Source organism: Acomys russatus, chromosome 21, assembly GCF_903995435.1.
Source record: "Acomys russatus chromosome 21, mAcoRus1.1, whole genome shotgun sequence".
Taxonomy (NCBI): Eukaryota; Metazoa; Chordata; class Mammalia; order Rodentia; family Muridae; genus Acomys; species Acomys russatus.
In genome coordinates this window covers 41,925,951-41,947,490 of record NC_067157.1, presented here as the reverse complement: position 1 = coordinate 41,947,490, position 21,540 = coordinate 41,925,951, and the positions used below count along the sequence as shown (strand labels likewise).

At 39.7% G+C, this 21,540-nt stretch overlaps 1 protein-coding gene across 1 annotated transcript in view; it reads right to left on the bottom strand.

Annotated features, from left to right (window-relative positions):
- Grm1 (glutamate metabotropic receptor 1) overlaps nt 1-21,540 on the bottom strand; it is a 384,350-nt gene that overhangs the window by 23,570 nt on the left and 339,240 nt on the right. The window contains exons 7-8 of the mRNA XM_051164140.1: nt 16,569-16,695; nt 3,819-4,749 (exon numbers count right to left, since the gene is read on the bottom strand). Coding sequence (XP_051020097.1) covers nt 3,819-4,749; nt 16,569-16,695 — 1,058 coding nt within the window. The remainder of the gene's footprint in view (nt 1-3,818; nt 4,750-16,568; nt 16,696-21,540) is intronic.

Here is a 21,540-nt window from a genome sequence, read left to right as displayed (position 1 = left end):
CTGTAGGGCCAGGCTTCTCCTATATCTCCTAGATTATTATGTTTGCTTATCCCACACCTTCCCGCTAAATCTTCAGCATTGCTTCTAGGCCATAAAACATATCCTTATGAGAGATGGCATTTCTATGTTATCTTAGGCCAGGCTAACCCTGGCTCCCGTGAGCATTATGTTTACCCCATTCATTCCCCCTGTCCCCACATCGTGAGCACTGATTGCAAGTCAATAGTACCCATTTTTAACCAAAGAAGCCAGGTGTACTTCGTAAAGAATTTCAGCGTAAACATTTGTTAAGCTTTGTTTTACTTAGAAAATAACTTGAGATGCTAGTCTAACAATGCTAATTGTTTTAAGTATGTCATTTATCTAGAAGTTTCACTCTTTCAATAAAGTAATGTAAAATTATTATTGCCTTAATAAGAAGGCATGCCTAATTTGTGTTTAAATAATCACTTCCTTATGAAGTACCAGCCAAAAAGCAGAAAATGTCTGATATCTTTACACTACCTTAGGACCAAATATTTTCTGATTTAATTAAATTTGCAGGACATAGCTAAAGAAATTAGAGTTGTGAAAAGTAAATATGCTTTAGTTGGACTTTTAAAGTCAGGTTATTCCCCCCCCCCAAAGACTTGTAACAAAAACAAAAATAAAAATGACATGTGATTAAACAGCTAAACCCAAATGCCAAATTCGTTGATTAAACTCTTCCCAACTTTTTTTTCCCAGAAAATGAATAGCAAGAGTTTAACCCTTCAGTTCTATCAAATGTCTTACTATAACTAAATTTAAAAGTATTTAAATAAATTTGGCAAAATCAGCCATGTACCATAAGGTCTTCCTTGTATTGGGGAATCAGGTTGCTAAGTGAATATCTGTGAACTTGTGACCCATCAGGACAGCTACAGCCCAGGTGGAAGATACTCACCACAGTGTCTGAACAGACTGCTGAACACCCTCAGAGCACCATAATTGTAGGAACTACACCATTCAATATGGCAGTGAATTCACTAGGTAACACATTAGTGGGAATTTTTAACCCCTTACTTCAGTCTCAAAACTCTGCCAGCTTTTTTTTTTTTTTTTTTTTTTTGCTGCAGAATATAATAGATTGTTTGTGGTTTTTTAACTTTGGAGACAAACGAACATGGGAAAATACCAATAAAAAAACAGGATAAAACATAGGCACTGAGGTTATTGTTATATTTAAAACTACAGTCTTCTGAGAGTTACAACAGAACAAAAGGAAAACAAATGAGAATATTGAATGATCAAATTATTGTTTTTCACAGAAACTTAGCCCTAGATACCCAGTGTGGGTCACCTCGTTTGCCTGCAACATATTGAAGAAGCTACAAATTGTGATGACAAAGCTGTGAGTTATCATTACTAATTGAGGCTAAATTTGTCAATGTAGCACCCTGATAAGGCTTGATAAATTATATCACATAGTTTACTGGTGAAAGCATGTCTTCCATGACAACCAAATCAGTAAGCTCAGATCACACTGAACTTTCCTTTGAGTGACAAATCCCAAATGAAATTAATTTCTAAATTCATAATTGGGGAAGGAGTCTTCTCAAATCATTGGGGAAACAGTTTGGGTGTGGGAGGATGGTCCAAATGTACAGTGATTCTGGCTGCTCAGGAAGTGCCAGGCATCACTCACACAGTGCTAAAGAGCTCTTTTGCACCCCAGACATAAGACTCGTCACTCACAGTTGCCTCACACAATATTCCTACCCATCCACAGAAAACCATATTCCTGGAGACCAACACAAGACATCTCAACTCCACAGACTCTCAGAATAATAATGTTCAGAAATGGCACATGACAAAAAAATTACTGCCTGTGAATATTCCAGTTTAATATGCCCACTCCCCCAGTGTGTGTGTGTGTGTGTGTGTGTGTGTGTGTGTGTGTGTGTGTGTGTATGTGTGGTGTATATGTGTGTATACATGTGCATATAAGGGGGTACTCATGCCTATGAGGGCACGTGGGAACCAGAGAGTTAGAGGAGGATGTCTAGCGACCTACTATGATATTCTACACTTTATATCCTTTTAGGGTCTCTCATTGAAGTTGGAGAGGGGCAGGCAGCCAGAAACCCAGTACATATACCTTTCTCCATCTGCCATGGTGCTGAGGTTGCAAGTGAACAACCATTCCTGGCTTCCTGTGAGTGCTGGGGTTTTTACCCATGGAGCCTCCTACCTAGCTCCACGGATATCTTCTTTCCTACCGGTTTGCTTTCCCTCACCCCTGCTCCCTCTTAGTGAAATTCCTATGGCACTGTTTCATGGCTGTGTACTGTGGCTCCTGGTTTATTTTTTTCTTATGTCATGGACCTGTAAGTTTGCTGTCATGCTAAGAACTCTCTGGAATTCGTTATTGATGGGACACTGGCTAGAAGAAAAATCATGACAAGGTGAAAAACATTGCTAGGCATCTTTTACAACCAATAGCTTATAAAGGACTTAAAATGAGAAATAAGCATGAATTGTTGGCTTCATCCTGATGCTGCTAAGTATTGGGGATGTTTTTATTTGGATTGATGACTATGGATATCAAATATGTTTTCCCCTAAGATTTCTGCATCATAGCCACAACTCATGATTTCTGTAAGATGTCCAATGTATGGCTCAATATAATGGAACTTACTGAGTATAGATTTTTGAATATATGTTAAGATGATAAACTTTATACCAATTTTAGAATTAGGCAAAGGACAGGATAAAGGGAATTGCCCTAAAAGCTACAGAAATTTGTAGATGTTCCATTTCTTTAGCTACAGGGGAGGAAAGTGCCTCTTACCTACTAGCTGACTTTCCTGGTCATAATAATTACAAAATGTTATATAAGATGCAACGGTTGCTATCAGCATTCATTGATAAGAGCCATCTCAAAGAACAAATATAATCCTGCTGAATGTGAAAACTGCTAACTTATTAGAAACTTCTATTTTCTTCAGAAGTTAAGTATTCATGTCACTTTTCTAAATTACAAATTTTACATGAAATGTGTTTTCATGAGCTTCAGCAAGATGGTATGTAAAAAAATTTTAATAGAATCAGTGAAGAAAACTTAGGAAAATAGTTATGGAAACTTTATTACCCAGTGGTACCAGAATGTAAGTCATTTGGGCTTCGATGTTCAAGTTTAGGGATCTTTACTTATTCTGATCACAACCATGAAGAAGAGACACCCCAGTTCCTGTGGAACAAGGGATCTGTGATACAGGAAATGCTTTGGGGGCATCATAACAGGGCGCGCTTCATAATCTATTGGCATCTGATTTTGAAGTGACAATCTCCCTAGTGTGCTTAGCATCTTACCCTCCATCCCATATTGCCAAAAGCCTGGTTTTAGAAGAAAAATAAATCCAAAGCTACCTTTGACCATGGTCTATACTTTCACTTAGAACTAGTGCTCGCCTCTCTGACCTGGGACCTGATTGTATTGATTCTCCATAGACTGGGAGTTCACACCCCAGGAAGGACACTACTGACAGACCTGCAGTTTGAACCTCCAGAAAAACCTCTGAGCTCTTGTTAGCATTGCTTAGTGAGTCTTGCTGCTTCAAAGGAACAAAAACGAAAGAGCCCTTTTAACTTTACATTCCAACAGTGAGATTTGAAAAACCTTGAATGGAGGAAAACAGTAAGTAGGTTAGACAAACCGAGAGAGGCTAAAAGGGGAGGGAAAGAGGCAGAGGCTGGAGGAGGGAGGGAGGGAAGGAGAGAAAGAGAGAGAGAGAGAGAGAGAGAGAGAGAGAGAGAGAGAGAGAGAGAGATGGAGAACTTCAGATTGGACAACTCACTTGGCATTCCCTGTCCCCGGCTTCTTTCTCCGGAAAATGTTTAGGAAGGTGTTGGAACGGCAGGGCAGTTTGCCATCACCAACGTGCATGCGGACTACATCAGAGGTGGTGAAGGCACTGCGGACATTCCTCTCGGGCTTGGCAATAATGATGTACATCTTGGGAGTGAACATGCACCCCAGGGCCACCGTCACACTGAGGCTCACTGCGAAGCAGGTTGTGATGATCTTGTAGTTGCTCCCAAAGTAAATGGGCACAAAAGCCAGCCAGATGATGCAGGTAGTGTACATGGTGAAGGCGATGTACTTAGCCTCGTTGAAGTTGGCGGGCACATTGCGGGTCTTGAAGGCATAGTAAGTACAGCTCATGATGAGCAGTCCATTGTAGCCCACAGGGGCCACTACACCCAGGTTGCTGGTATTGCAGATAAGGTAGACTTCCTTTATACTCGGGTAGGACAAAATCGGCATGGGAGGCTCCATAATGATCAAGGTTACCACTAGTGTCAGCTGTACACTAATCAGAATGGAGGCTATGATCACCTGAGCCCAAGCGCTCATGAACCTGGGCTTCCGGGTACAGATCTTCTTCTTGCTGCCAGCGAGGATGCGCGCAATACGATTGGTTTTGGTCACTAAAGCAGAGTAGCACATGGCGGAAGAGAGGCCGACCAGGAGGCGCTGGAGGTAGCAGGATGTGGTGGTAGGTTTGGCGATGAGGGTGAAAGGGCACACGTAGCCGAGAAAAATGCCAGCCAGAATGATATAGCACAGCTCTCTACTGGAGGACTTGACCACAGGTGTATCCCGGTACAGGACGAAGATGAGGGTGACAAACAGAGTCACAAGGATGCCGAGGCAAGAAAAGGCGATGGCTATGATAGATTCTATGTCACTCCACTCAAGGTAACGGACAGGAATGGGCTCACAGCCTGCAAAGGAAAAAATTGTTTTAATCAGAGTCTCGGATTTCTGTTGTGCAGTCGTGCTGGTGCTTGCTGGTTACTGGAGGCATAGCTATAGCCACATTCTTTATGATTTGTGGCATTCGCTGCTCTCACAAAATTCCTCCATGTTACTCAGAGATATTCCTTTGCCTTCCCTGGATAAACATATCTTGGAACTTAAGTCTCATTACAATCCGATGTGACTTACTTGAACTTATAAAATACCTTTTTCTTCAGCCCCAGCATTGTAAGCAGTTGTCACTACATTGATGAAATTTAATTCTATACTTTTTAAAAAAGAGAGGAAGTAAAAATAACATGGTGATAACAAAACAGAATATGTTAATAGAAAAAAAACTAAGTTTTTTTTGTTTCGGCTTTTTTTTTTTTTTTTTTTTTTTTTTTTTGGTTTTTCAAGACAGGGTTTCTCTGTGTTGCCTTGTCCATCCTGGACTCACTTTGTAGACCAGGCTGGCCTCGAACTCACAGCGATCCGCCTGCCTCTGCCTCCCGAGTGCTGGGATTAAAGGCATGCGCCACCACGCCCGGCTTCGTTTTTGTTTTTAGTGCAGCCCTTGTCCATAAGCACATGGGGCTCATAGACAAATCTTATCTATCAGAATATTTTATACACATAAAATTTAAATTTTGTAGAAAAACTCACAATTTCTTGTTTGCCATGCATTTTTGTATTACTTAAACTCCCATGTACTCTCTGAGTCTGTCAGTTGGAGCTTTGAATTAACAGCCCTTGACAGACATGCCAAAGAATGAAATCTCTCTCCACTCCTCTCTGGAGGGGTGAGCATTGTGTATCTAATTGCCACTTATGTTTTTTCTCTCGATGGAGAATAAAATTTGTTTTGCATTTGATAATGAAAAACAATGTTGTTGCACTCAAGAGACAATTTCTCCTCAGGAATCTATGTTTGGTCTGGACTAGTATTTCCCAAAACTGTGACACTGGATTATGTTAATAAATCTAGAGAAAAATGCTCTGTTTTATAGCCATAGAAGGGGACCCGCAAGAGATCAGAAGACATTTTACCTCGGTTAATTCCATCAGCACCAACCCATCTCAGTGGACATGATTCTGAACAGCAAGTGTTGAGTGGTAGCCCTCACTTCTGATGATCAACCAGCTGGGGAAAGGCTCGCATTAACACAGGAGTGCCAATCAACCACCCACTGCCTCACAGGAGTGCATATATCTATAGATGTCAGCAAGCCTGTGCTCTGGAAACTCACTGATCCCTACACTCCACACTTTCTAGGACCTCACAGAACATATGTGTGTCATCTACTCTGAGAAAATTTCTCTCTCAAGGATAGTCACCTCTTGTACTATGTAGCCAGCAGGAAATTTAGCTTTTGTATCTTTCTGGTTTTGTTGTTGTTCTAATTCATATATAGTTGGTTCTCAGTATCCATGAGGAATTGGCTCTTTTCTTCCAATGATATAAAATCTTGGAGATGCTCAAGTCCTTTGTCTGAGAAGACATTTGCATAGAACTACTTGGTCCCAGGACCCTCCAGTGGTACCAAATATGTAGATACTCTAGTCCCTTATCTAGGATGGCATAGTATCTGTATGTAACCTGCAGACATTCTCATATGTGTTTTAAATCATGACCAGATTACTTATAATACCCAGAGTAAATGCTTTGTAAATAGTTAGGGGTCTTATTGTTTAAGAAATAATGAGGAAATGCCTGTATATGTTAAACACACACACACACACGCACACACACACACACATTGTATAGTTAACCATGTACTAGCCACAGTGAAATGTCTTTGCTTCATGCATTCTCCCTGAGCCTGTGGAATTCAAAATGTAGAGTTGATAGACAAGGTGGCTGGCCAACTATCTTGAGCCTTAGAGCTGGTCCTTAGTGGGTTGAGAAATTTGAAGAAAATGAGGCAGGGCAAGAATTCAGTGAGTGAATATATTGGTCTTTATGAAATTTCCAGAAACATGAAAGATGGAAAGGACAAAGATAGTCAGTAGCCAACACTTAGACCCTTACCTTAATGCAATTACATCCAGAAATCAAATTAGTCAAAACATCTTTAGGTCTTGAACTGTATCATTAAAACTAATGTGTTCATATGTATTACATTCCTTCTGCTATCAAAAGCTACCCAACATTTTCTGCTACTTAATTAACTAATTATAAATTACTCTTTATATCCATCCCAGTTTCTGCCTTGTGATATTCACTACAAAGTAAGTTTAAAAATCTTAATTGATGATCAGGATCTCAGGATTAAGTTTACTTCAAGAAGTACTCCTACATACAACAGGAATTTGACATTTAAGTAGTAGACCTTGATTTACTGTCTTTCTATGTATGCTATATTAAAAATAAAAAGGGAATCATTTAGAGTTGATGGCAATAATGTTGCCTAAAATAATTGCTGTCATAAAAGTTAACTCATAATAAAGATAATATAAAAATCATGAAACACTATAAAGTATGTTAAAAAGAGATTTTTCATAGCTAATCATGTGATATGATAAGACTATTCTAATAAAAAGTCCTCATCAAGAATCTCACATAAAACAAAATAATTTATTATAATAGAAAAGTTATGTCTGGTACTAGAATGCAGCCAAAAACACACTGTTGGGGAAAAGCAACATCTTTAGTGGGCTCTTATTGCTATTGTTCAGCTAAACTGATGTAGCCTCAAGCCACCATCTAAATCTTTATGGCTATACTACAGACAGATAGTAGTCTCAGCCTTGACGGCAGTGAATGAGGAGACTCGTGGCTGCTCAAGGGGCTGAGAGTAAGTGATGGTTGAAAACTCAGTCCTAAACAAGACATTGGTACCACTCCCACTAAAATTTAGTTAATATGGTAGAAAAGGAGGTAGGAAGAGTGTAAGAGGCAGAAGATGCAGGGAAGAGCTGTGAACTGCCATCTTTGAGCCACAGTGGAGCCACTGAAAGTGTGAACATACACACATACTACATTGTGGCTGTACAAGACTGGTCTTTTCAGCAGTCCATTATGAAAGGTGAAACGTCTTGACTACTAATAGATTATGGATGTGAGAGACTCATTGTCTAAAATGCAAACTCACTGTGAGCCCAACCAGGTTTCAATGAACACTTCCAAACCCATAGCCTTACAGACACCCTGGTTGAGCTCAGTGGATCACAAAACAAGCAAGCAAGCCAGCAATCAAACAAAAAAAAGAACAAGTGAAAGGGATTTCTAGAAAGGTGTATAGGGCCAGAAAGGGGATGAGAAAGTGTGAGAGAGTCACTAGACCACACAATATACACGTATGAAGTTGTGAAAGAACAACTTTAACACAATCTCTAGAGACTGCTGTGCATGTTATACTTTTGTGCACTCTACTTGTTGGGTTTCAGAACTGGGACAAGCAGCTGAGATACCTATTTAACACACCAAAGCAGACCTGACCTCCAGGTTCTCCCAGAGTCTCTTAGTTTGTACCTGTTGCAAAGTGCTGCTGTCAAACCCTGCCCTCTACCCTGAGCTTTTCAGCCCAGGGGCTGGGCTTCCGCTCTCCCAGAGGCTCTTCCCCATACAATCCAGACATTTTGTGCTTGCTCTCTTTCTCTTCCCCCCTCTCTTCCTCCTCTCTTTCTCCATTTCTCTCTCCCTGTGGTGTGCATGCTGGCTCCCTCCCCTCTACTGGTGAACCCGCCCTAGAGCTGCTCTCAATAAACCTAGTGTTTTCCAGTTTTGATCCAGCCTGAATTGGCTTATTTCACTGGTGGGGAGAATCTATTACTATTTATTCATCTATGGTTTTCTTTACTGATATGAAGTTATACAAATCTAACTCCATCTTGACTGTTCCACTTACTGGTAATAGGAATCTGTTTGCACTAAGGCTTTTCTACTCCCTCAGCGTCTCTAATTAATGATAGCCAGCAATACCACTGGTTCAGATCATTTGAGAAACAATATGGAGGCAAGTCACACTCACTGTTCTAATACATTTCACAAGGGCAAGGGTTTCATGAGTTCACATAGCTGAAAAAAAATTCAGATGCTCACAAAACACATTCATGAGCTGTTTTCATTTAAAAGGAAAATGTATACTACAGCAAAAGACAGGCGGCATATCAATGCCACCAATCAAGAGAGATCCAGGTGCAAGCTCTCAACCACCCACAGATATGTTGCATTCAGAGTGTGCACTGACGAGATCAGTCTGAGGAACACCAGCTTTGAGACAGCTCAAGGCAGAAAACTCAGTCAAGCCTGTCACTGAGGGGTTGCACTGGCTGTCACCAGGGAAACTTCAAATTTTGCCTTTTACAAATTCCATCTCCTAGAACAGTGTCTAACATCAAAGCAAATCCAGAGCCATCCCCACAAAAGACCATGAAGTTGCCCAAAACCTAGCTGTGCAACCACCCTGAACAGTACACCAACCCGCACGCAGTTAAAGGAAAATGTCTTTGTCCTAGAAAAAGGCCAGGCATTCTTGTGCAGTAACAGAGGCAGTTTTCATAACAAAAACCACAAGCACAGACTCACCACTCCACCATGATCACTTTTTTCTACCAGCAAGATGCTAGACTCTTTGCATGTGGAGAATTCATGCTCCTGCGTGTCAACCAGACACACCCCAAGCCCCAGTCACATGCACATTAGAAGTAAGTTATGCCTTGAATAGAGTTCTTAAAGACTGGCATTCCCTCCCTTTACTTTCCCATGTTTCAGGCATCTTTAATTTGAGAAGCATTAGATTTGCCATCTGGAGGAATCTAATGCCCAAGTTGGTGATACATGTAATGTTGGTCAAAGTAATGAAACTCGTGAATGAGGCATCTTAAGGCTCAAAAAGAGGATATCTCCTGTAATAGATGGCAAGTACTGATCCACTATTCCTGAGCCCCACATGCAAAAAGAAAAAAAAAAAAGACTTAGAAAGAGTTGTTTGTATATCTGGAGCTCTGAAAATAAGGCATCTTGGTAATTGTCCATGGTCAGTCATTTAGAGAGCCAGAGGCATCATACAAATTAGCCTTCAAGCAGGCTACAGACTACTGAGGGAACTCAGACAAGTGGTAATAACTCTAGTCCCAGGACCGGAGGCTACTTTTCATCTGTGAACCAAATAACTAAGGGTTTATAATATCCAAGTGCATTAGGAGGCTAAAATAGAATATCATATTTCCTTCTAACTAGGTCAAGTCACACATAACACAGATCACAAAATAGAGGTGATAATTGTCTTTACCTCAATTATCTTAGTGGAATTCATAACATGCATAACACTATTTCATGATAACGTTATCAAAATGCCTTCTTCAAAGTCTTTTCTTAATATCAGCTACATACAAAGTGGGTATCTACTTATAATTCAATGTACTCTTTAAATATTCATCCTATGGAAGCTTTTTCCTTCCAAGGAACAACAGTTGCTTCTTGCCCCTTGTCCGTGGGACCCAGTGCACAGGGCCACGCTGAGGGATTTGGTTCATTGTTTACATATTTAGTCTCACCTGATGCCTTCTTAATTGTTTACCTCAGTTTCTTCAGACATCTCTGGGCACAAGATGGTACTTGATATTTTAGAACAAATAAACATTATTGCATAACTTTTAATTGGTCCATGAATTAAATCACTGTCAAGTCCTATATCATCACCGAAAAGAATCATGTTTATGAATAACAAGAAGTGAAGCATAAAATTTATGTGCAGAATTAAAATGTACATATCCCGAAAGAAAATACAAAAAGCCCAGTAGCTTCCAAATGCATTTACTTTGAGAATTCACAAATGTTTTCTCTGACCCAGATAAAGTGTGATGATGAAAATTTAAATCACTTATAAATATTTGTTTTCATTAATGAGAATCTTTGACATCTTTAAAGTTGATTTCAGTACATTTTTACAAACCTTACCTGCAGCAACAACAGTCATTTCTCAGAGAAAATCATTCCTCATTTCAACAGAAATTTTATATTAAAAGAAATAACACCCATCAAAATAAAACACCCAACTGAAAGGCACTGTTGCCACTTCTCTAAATATTTCTACTGATTTTTGGTATTCTTTACCAGTGGGGCTTTTCTTTTCACAACTACTGCTACCATGGCAACACCAAAACCACATTGCTGTGTGCTGTGCCCTTGCTCTATGTTTGACATGGCACCAAGTAAGTGACAAATGGGATCTAATTTTTCCACCCATGTGTGAAAATAATAGGAATGCTGAAACAATAGGTGTCATTAACATGTAAGTATAAATTAGTATGAGAGATGTATGTTCTGAAAATACTGAGGATAACATTTGCAAAATTTTCCATATATATAACAGAATGGTAGCTGGCTGGTGGAGAGAGAGAGACCAGCATGAGCTCCTACATGGCTCAGCTCATTTGAGTGTTAAGGTAGGCTTTATGTGAACCATGGTCACATTTAACACAGTCAATCTGTACAAAGGCAATTGTACTGGCATTCATCTATTTTATGGCCATGGAGATTTCTTCCATGCTTTGTCAAGATGAAATCTTCATGAGGAGGGAGAATCATTTGATAATAGGTATGTAATACACATATAGTGGGAGAATCCAAGAAGTTAAATATGTGGCTGTGTTCCATTGTGACAACTGGGTGTGGCATATACCCCTATAACTCTAGAACTCAGGTAGGAGGCTGCAACAGGAGGACCTTTATGTCAAGGCCAGTCTGGGCTACATAGTCAGGCCTGTACAAGGAGAAAACAGTGTGATTCAGTATAAAAAAGTCACCAGAAACTATCACAACATCTTTCTTTTTTTATGTATTTTTTTTTAAATTTCAGTGTGTGTGTGTGTGTGTGTGTGTGTGTGTGTGTGTGTGTGTACTGAGGTCAGAATTTTTGACAGCAATCTCCTTAACTTATTGAGGCAGCTTTCCAGACCTTTAAAATGTATTTGAAGGTTTAAATAGAAGTTCTTTTTCATGTGTGCCCTAAGTCCCAGTTTGTGTGAAAATAGAGCAGTAGGAAAAGTTAGGAAAAATTCAAAAGAATGCATAAAAGAAAAAAAAAAAAAACCTCTTGTCTCTCAAAGCCAGGACTTCTGACTTCTAAGAACAACCCAGAAAGGCTTTTGCACTTGATTCCTTTCTTAGCCAGCTGAGATCTCACTAGAATATCTGGAAGACAAGAATGGGTGCTAGGTCAACTCCAGCCCTTGAACGCAATGGCTCTTTGAGGAACCTGCTTCTGAGAGAAAAGTGGATGAGCAGGAAGCACCCACTGTGGAGAAGGAAAAAACTAGAGACAGACATATGACTGACAGGGGAGGCCTGAGTCCAAAAGAAGACCATAAAAGCATGCGTATGCCATCCAGTAGGTGACAGAGCCATTGGGCCCAGCGGGAAAATATATAGATTCACAAGGTGGCTTTTCTGTTGATAACTGCATTGCCTTCTAATTCTCTAATATGGCGCAGTTATTATGTCCGAGACACCAGGCTCTGAGTCCGAGACTGGTGTTTTTCAATGTGTAGGGCAGGAAGTAGTTTTGAAAGCACTGATGCCAATTGACTATACTTATCTGACAAACAATGAAGCTGAGGTTCAGAGTTGTTAAGTGATGAGCTTAAGCTTGCACCAAAGTTGGTGAGGGGAAAAAAATAAGACTCATGATTCGCTTGCATGTACTGCATATCCAGGTAGAGAGTCTGAGACTATGCTTCCACCCTTTGGTTTGCGGTGTCATTTGACTTCCTGATGCCAATGTTGCACGTAACCTTCTTAAGTTGGCATTACCCACTTTGTCCACTTCTACTTTTGTTGCCTGTGCTTCAGGGAAATTATCCAGAGATTTCTGAGCCTGCTCCATCCAGTGTGGTGAAGTGTTTCCCCTGTGCTTCTTCTACAAGTCTCGTTATATCAGCTCTTACCCCAGGACTTTGATCCACTTGGGGTCATTTCTACTCAAAATGAATGATGGGGGTCCAGTTTAAATCTTTTCAGGACTCTCCTAACAGTGGGAGAGCAGGGCCTGTCTCTGACTCTTTTGCCTACTTTTGGGACCATTTTCCTCATACTGGGTTGCCTTGTCCAGCCTTAATGTGAGGGGAGATGCTTAGTCTTATTACAACTTGATAGGCCATATGTGACTGATATCTATGGGAGGCCTGCTGTTTTCTGAAGAAAAGCAGAGGAGGGGTGGATAGGGTGGGACAGAGGGGACATAGTGTGTCTGAGAGGACAGGAAGAGGGGAAATTGTGCTCAGGATGTAAACAATGATCATCATCATGATAATTTTTTTCTTTTTATATTTTTATTTACTATAATCTATTCATCTTACATCCTGATTGATATTCTCTCACTTGTATCATCTTGTCCCCAACCTCCCTCCCTATTCCAAAGTATTCCCCTCTCCTAGACCTATGACGGGGAGGGGAGGAAGGAGGGAGAGAGGGTCCCTCCTCCCCCACCACAGCTTATCAAGTCTCATCTAGGTAGCCTGCATCCTTTTCTTTGAGCAGAAGAATGCAGCACTGCTGCTTGTGATGGAAACCCTGTAATGTGATGATTTCTTTTTTTATTTATTAATTTATTCATATTACATCTCAATTGTTATCCCATCCCTTCTATCCTCCCATTCCTCCCTCCCTCCCACTTTCACCTTATTTCCTTCCCCTATGACTGTGACTGAGGGGGACCTCCTCACCTTGTATATGATCATGATAATTTTTAAAAGCCATCCTTTCTTTAATATGTTTTCACCAGCCAAGGACAATACAGGCGGTAAACTTTAAACCCCTACCCAGATCTAGCCAATGGTCAGAACATTCTCCACAGTTGAGTGGAGAGTGGGATATGACTTTCTCATGTACTCTGGTGCCTCACATTTGACCATGTCCCCTGGAGGGGGAGACCTGGTGGCACTCAGAGGAAGGACAGCAGGTTACCAAGAAGAGACTTGATACCCTATGAGCATATACAGGGGGAGGTAATCCCCCTCAGGAACAGTCATAGGGGAGGGGAATAATGGGAAAATGGGAGGGAGGGAAGAATGGGAGGATACAAGGGATGGGATAACCATTGAGATGTAACAAGAATAAATTAATTAAAAAAATAAAAACAGTGGAAAAATATTCTCAAGTTTCCTAAACGCCATCTGTAAAAGTGGCTCAGTACTCTCGTGACACAAAAGGCCCTAAAAAATCATTTGATATAAGAGGTTCAAATATTCACATCCACCTTAAGGACATTGATGACACTAGGCCAAATGGAGTGTATCTAAAAAGAAAGCAAGTAATTAAAAATGTCACTTTAAAGGAGTTATGTGTGCTGCTCCAGCTGTGTAATGGTGGAGTTGGTGGCTATGCCCAGGCCAAAGAGTGGGGCTGCACACAAGATCAGTGGCCCAAAACATATTCTGAATTCCTGGTGCACATGTTTCAAAACGCCCAGAGTAATACTAAGCTGAAGAATGTAGATGTAGTTCTGTAGTCACGTGACAAAAGCACCCAGGATGCACTGAGGAACAAAAGTAATTCATGGCAGGCAAAGCCAAGCATGAGCTCTCTCCTGTCACATGAAAATGATTCTCAGTGAACAGGAGCTTATTGTCTCTCAGCTAGAAATGGAGTCCGCAAAGAAGAGAAGGCTATCTTGGAAGATACCGAAGAAACAAAAACTTAACGCACCAGGATGAACTCGGCATAAAATAAATCCAAATATAAGCTGTATAAAACCATTCTTGTATCAGTTTGTGTCTATAATGCTCTTTGATCAAAGTGTCCTTAATTTTCCTCTCATTTCCTTTCATCTCTTCCTCTTTCTACACCCTTCCTTTGATGTAGTTTTGTGCGTGTGACCCACTTCATTTACTCAAGGTTGCCTATATGAGCATGGGCATGGACTGTGTTTAAACACAATAGGACCCACTTCAGAGCTACAGAGCAAGACTTTGGAAGTGGGCATTTGTTGGATAATTTTTAGGTCTATAAAAACTTTCAAGCTAGCTTTTAGCTAGAGAGTTAAAAATAAAAGGAATGAGTGAGTATGGTTAACACAGTTGGTACCCTTAGTATCATTATTCTGATCTAACTTGCTGTCTTTGGAAAAGGCCTCTGCACTGAGTGCTCTCTGACAGTCATGCAGATTTGGCTCTAAGAGGCCTAACGTTTCACAAGGTTGTGCCATTTAAGTATAATTTTAGCTATATGACCTACTTCTACTTATCGAACCACTTTTTAGAAACTATATTTGGAGAAAATCATGTGTTTTATCTTTATGTGTATATATGTATGTATGTATGTATGTATGTATGTATGTATGTATGTATGTATGTATGAATCAAGCAATAAGCAAGCAACCAGCAGCATTATCACCTTTTCTGGAGATTTTTCAAAGGCACCCACGGAGTCATGGCATCAGAGTCCGTGGCTTGGGCTCCTTGACCTTGTGCATACAACTTTGCTCCTCTAGCTTTATTCTACTTCTTCTAAACTGAAGGGTTCATGCACCAAGTCATTTATTCACGTGCCAAGGTCCCTAGGACTCTAGACTTAAAATTTGTGTGAAGCATTTTTGAAAGTTTCTCTCTTGTGAGTATATACCTGGGAGCTACAAAAAATTATGCGTATGAGCATTGCTTCTTGAAAAACATATATTGTGTATATATGTATGTATGTATGCATGCATATGTACATAAGCATATCCCAGATCCCTTAACTTTATCCCTAAATAGTTTCTTACAGCCAATTCCTCCCCTTCCTTCTCTCTGCAGCTACTCTGGTCCACAGCCTTTGAAATGCCTCATTGAGATCAACGCAACAGCTTCTTCCGAGCTGTTTCCAGTCTGCATTCCACGTTGCCACCAGGTCTATCTACCTGCAAACAGGTGTCATGATGTCATTCCTACCTTAAAAGTCTCCAGTGCTAAAAGCCAAGAAAGCAAGATGTAAGCACAGGGAAGGGCTAGAGAAATACCAACAATCACTGTGCGTATCCTACCCTGTCTCGTTTCTCAACACTGTGGTATCCATCAAGCGAACCCATGTGCTGACTCCCTGGTGTGTCCAAGTCTATTATAAGCTTTAAGCTCTCTCGTGCTTCACTCACTGGCCTTCCTTTCATTATCTTGCTTGCCTAGGAAGCTTCATGGATTACATAAGCACCTCTATATTAATTGTTATGTTACAGTTTCCTCCTTAACAGATTTGAAGCAAAGTAAAAGTGGAGATTGTAGCTAGGCCTGGTGGGTCACACCCATAATCTCAATACCTCAGCATCTGGAAGGGTGGACCTGGAGACTAGCCACAAGAGCAGTGCCAAAAAGAACACACATATGCTCATGAGCTCGTGTGTGTGTGTGTGTGTGTGTGTGTGTGCGCGCGCGCACGCACGCACATGCACACAAGCACACATGCACACGCATAGGCACATGCACACATGCAAGGGCATACCAATGCCTAACAAGAGGCTAGGGTTATGGCTCATTTACCTATGTATCTTTGGGGATTGTAGTAATAACTTACATACATACACACAGCAGACGTTCAAGAAGTGATAGCAAATACAAACTCAGTCAGCTTGAAATGCCTCCCAGTAATATTTTGAAAAGAAGAAATAGGAGCTATCTCTGTAGTGGAATATCCCCCAGCATACCAGCTGACTTGTATTCAGGTAGAAATAAGCTTCATTTTTCAGTGCAGCGCATGAAAACTTCAAGAGGTTTGTATGTACAGTCGGGCACAAGCTCTACAAAGTGTCTAGGAAAAGGAGGTGGTAAAAAGGCAGGAGGTAATTTGTGAGTAATGCCAGGAGGGCAAGGTGACAAGCGAGACTGCTCCTACCTGTCAGCTCCGCGTTGGGCCACCAGCCCAGGTCACAGGCTCTGCAGGTGAACTCATCTTGCACAAACTCGTTCTCTTTGCAAGCTGTGCAGATCCAGCAGCAGCTCACTTCTCCCTTCCGGATGACCTGCAAAACAAGAGGGTGTCGCTCGCTGTGAAGTCAGCTCCCCAGACAAGCTCCTGTTTCAGGTGAGGACATGTCTTTGAAAAAAAATCACCTGTCTGCTAAAGGAGACCTGAAAAAGTTTGAAAATCACACGAGCTTAGAGATCAGGGGAGGTCATCAACTCATTCTGCCCTGAGTTTGGTAGCTGTTCCGTAGCACTGTCATACAATGAATCGACTACATTATTTCTATAGCATTTTTTTTTTTTTTAAGAAATAAGAATTTAATCAGGGCCTGGTGACACAGAGGCAGGTGGATCTCTGTGAGTTCCAGGCCAGCCTGGTGTACATAGCAAATTCCAGGAAAGACAGAACCACATAGTGAGACCCTGTCTCAAATAAACAAACAAAAATTTAACTTTATTCTTATTTTTATTAACATTTATTAATTACTTTGAAAAGGAAAATGGGTGATGTAGTTTTCCCTGAAAACGTTTTCCATTCTTTAAATACACTAAGACAATGTAGAGATAGACCCAGAACCTCTGGCTACCTCCCAGGTTAGACCCATGCCTTTTCATTTTGTATATTTTGGTGGTTTTCTCTAAATGTGGACGAGTGACTTGATCTATAGACAGGTTTCTTTCACAGAGATGTCAGAAACAATATCATTTGATGTACTTCCTGAAAATGTATTGTTAAGTTTGCCAAATTTCTCACAAATGTCTAAGGAGTTTGGACCAGACGCTGGGTATGATGCATGTGAGGGCGCAGCATGTTGAGTGTCTAGTCTTTTTCACTAAGAAGTTTTCAACCTTCTCCAGTCAGCAGTCAGTTCCTTGTAGCTCAGGTTCCTTCCTCCCTTTTGGATCTTGTTCCTTAACTGGGACTATCCAACTCTTTGACACTTTGAGGTCCCCTTTCATCTACAAATGTGCTGAGCCACATCCACATCCCTCCTAGGACATGTGCCGTGGACATATTTGCCATAGAGCAAGCCTAGAATGGTCTGTTTTAAAAACTGTTCACCTTGTTAATAAATTCTGATTCTTCTAGTCCTTTGTTCAGTTGTGTGTATGTTCAACAAGGCATCTCCAGCCTGGCTGGTGGGAACTGGAATATTTCCTGGCTCCGTGTTAGCTCTGAGAATTCACTTCCCCCAGGCATTGCCCTTCTCCGACTATTCAGTTCACCTGCAGATTGATGTTCAAATACGCAAGGAATGAATGTCCTGGGCTAATTCCTGTGACTATTTATTTCATGCAGAGATGCATTGTATTGCTTCTCTGTGCTGCAGACTATAACTGTCTTAGTTTTCCCAAACTCTGATTCTGTCTTCTTAAATTAGCAAGATGGCCAAACTCTGTGTTCTGTGTAGCTGAAAATTCAGGAGACTGCCTCCAGGCAGGAAGCCTGAGTAGGTTTAGGGTTTTCCTTGCACATTTTTTTTTTCACTTCTGTGGCATCAAGGTCATGCACCATCTTCCAGTGTTGGAACACATTGGCTTCAAATATTTTCTCAGGCTTTGCCGTTGTTTGTGACAGAACGCACAGCCTACACCCCGTTACTTCCTTACACAGAGTGGCAGAAGTCCTTCATTGGCACATGAAAAATACTACAAATTCCATATGGAAAGTCAGAATTAAGCTATAGTATTGCCATAATTTAAAGTGATAGACACCCCAGGCTTCTTAAATCTGAATTTTTCTGGCAGAGTTAAATTCATACTATCATTTTACAATTGTGTGAAATGATCAAATGACAGAATATTTCCAACAAATCTAAAAAGTGTTTTCTTCTATTTTACTTTCAAATGACATTTGAGAATACAGTGGAATTTACTGTTTTTTTAGAAATAATTTCAGATAGCTTCAGAACAGGTATGGAAAATTGACATTTCAAACAATAACTTCTTTCTAAATGGTAAGATATTAAATTTTAATTAATAAATACATATCATTTCCTTGTTTAATTAAGATAAGTCACATAGTAATAACCAGTGTAAAATACTGTGTATCCATTCAACTAGCTTTAATCTCTCATCTCCCTGGCTGAAAACGTGGCAAACCAGCCACTGGGCAAAATGTCCTGCTTTCATCCACAGACAGAATTCTGCCTAAAAATGGGCAAGCTTGAATGCAGGCAGAGCCAATGGCCAAACTCTGCCAAGACAGGGTAAGCAAGTCCTCAACAGTTCCTGCCTCACAAATATGTCTGTCAGATCTATTGGGCCAGAAGGCTGAAGAGGATGCTCCAACCTTATAGAGAGTTTTGGGTGACTGTTCAGGCAGCAAACTGTCTCTGTCATTTTCTCATTTTGGAAGCTGCTAACCTGCACTCCCTGTCTACTCAGGTAATTAATTTTATTCTGTCTCAAGTCTCTGATGGGGTTGAAGATCAGATAGTTTCATTTTGTAATTAAGCTTAGTTGTTTACGGGTTAAGAAGGTTTTGGGTCAAGATAGATGTTTTAAGCTGATAAAGATGAGATATGATAGACATGGATTTACATTCAGAATTTTAGATACACCAAGATAGGAAAGATGTTTTCTTCAAGGTTGCCAAGTACAAATAGCCAAAACACTGAGAGTGTAACATTGATATAATTCCTGAATGTTCCATGGTTCTTCTTTCTGTAGACAGCTTATTGTATATATGTGTAATAATATAAATGTATGTGTGAAAAAGAAATATAAAAAAATAAAAATGGTTAAAATAACAGTATATACTAGATTACAGAGAAAGGTGAATTGCATGTACACATTTATTGAAAATTTCAGAATTCTTTTTGACCTCACTACATTAAAAACAGGGTCTAGAATTATGCATGAGGTATAATTATAAACATGCAGAATCCATACAATTTTTGCATACCTACACCTCTGTATTTCTGTAAACATATTACCAGTAATATTAACATATTTCATAGTTGTACTAATTTTTACTATTCTGTTACTTTTGCTACATTTTCTTTACATTTTTATATGTTGATAATCCCTTAGTGGTTTGATTTATTTTTGATGAGCATATGATTTCTAGCTAATAAAATGATTGACTTACAACATAAGAATATGAAGAAAAGAGAGAAAACTAGAGGAAGACAGAACAAATGAGGGGAAAAACAAAGAAGGAACAATAAAGGAAAGAGAACAGGGACTCATAATCTACATTTCAGAGGCGGTGTGGTGTAACCTGCTTGTTAATGTTGTCCTCTTTCTCTATATGTATGTGGTGAATACAAATATTGTCTGAGATTTTAAACTGATGTTGTCAATTTATTTTGTAATGGACATTGATAATTTTCCTAAATAAAGTTAGATTTCAAAATATAACATTATATTTTATAATAAGAAATATTTTTATTATACCATAAAGGTTGTAAACAGTCTTCAAAAAAAGGAACCTTTCATTTCCCAGTTAAACTAATATGGCTATTTAGGCAAATTCAAAAGCTAATATTAAATAAATTTGCTAACTCCAATTTTCATAGCCTTTTGATATATCTCAGGCTCTTAGTTTTTCAAACAAGGCTTCGAGATTAAAAATAGCACGAGCTGAGTTGATAGTAGATTTTACCAGGAATGGTGATACAGCATTAGTGACTTTAAATTCTGTGGAGACATCACCATGTTTCCACCATTGCAAAATGAACGAGCTGGTAAAGCTTTGCAAAGTCCCATTCAACCGAGGTCACGGAATGCAAATTTTACCCTCTATCACATGAATGCAGTTGTTTTCTTCTCCCAGAGGACATTAAATCATGTTACTGACAAATGTGTTAGAGATTTTAATAGGAATATTGTCTCCACACCTCTGCTTCTACTTTTCTGTTAAATAACGTGGACTCACGATAAAAATATGTCTCTTAAAGTTATTTATCTATAAAGCAGTAGGAAGGATTGGTGGCAAATAGTAGAGATCTAGGCATATACACACAAAGGGCCATGTAGTCTACATAGTCTTTTTCCTTTTTTTAAAGAATGGCAGATTTAATTCACAATATGGTGCCTGCAACAAGGAATATTTAATTCTAGATAAGTTGACATTTTAGATTGATTTAACTATTATTAAATGATTATTTTTATTATATTTCTTTTTTACATATACATTTATATTATTACACATATATACAATAAACTGTCTACAGAAAGAAGAACCATGGAACATTCAGGAATTATATCAATGTTACACTCTCAGTGTTTTGGCTATTTGTACTTGGCAACCTTGAAGAAAACATCTTTCCTATCTTGGTGTATCTAAAATTCTGAATGTAAATCCATGTCTATCATATCTCATCTTTATCAGCTTAAAACATCTATCTTGACCCAAAACCTTCTTAACCCGTAAACAACTAAGCTTAATTACAAAATGAAACTATCTGATCTTCAACCCCATCAGAGACTTGAGACAGAATAAAATTAATTACCTGAGTAGACAGGGAGTGCAGGTTAGCAGCTTCCAAAATGAGAAAATGACAGAGACAGTTTGCTGCCTGAACAGTCACCCAAAACTCTCTATAAGGTTGGAGCATCCTCTTCAGCCTTCTGGCCCAATAGATCTGACAGACATATTTGTGAGGCAGGAACTGTTGAGGACTTGCTTACCCTGTCTTGGCAGAGTTTGGCCATTGGCTCTGCCTGCATTCAAGCTTGCCCATTTTTAGGCAGAATTCTGTCTGTGGATGAAAGCAGAACATTTTGCCCAGTGGCTGGTTTGCCACATTTTCAGCCATCTCCATAGTCTTAATCTTACCATGTTTTCAATGTTATCAGGAAAAATAAAGACATATTAGTTGCTTGGTAATTTTGCTCAAGGATGACTAACCAATCTCCCAACTAAACAATATATTTTAGAGACTAAGTCTGAA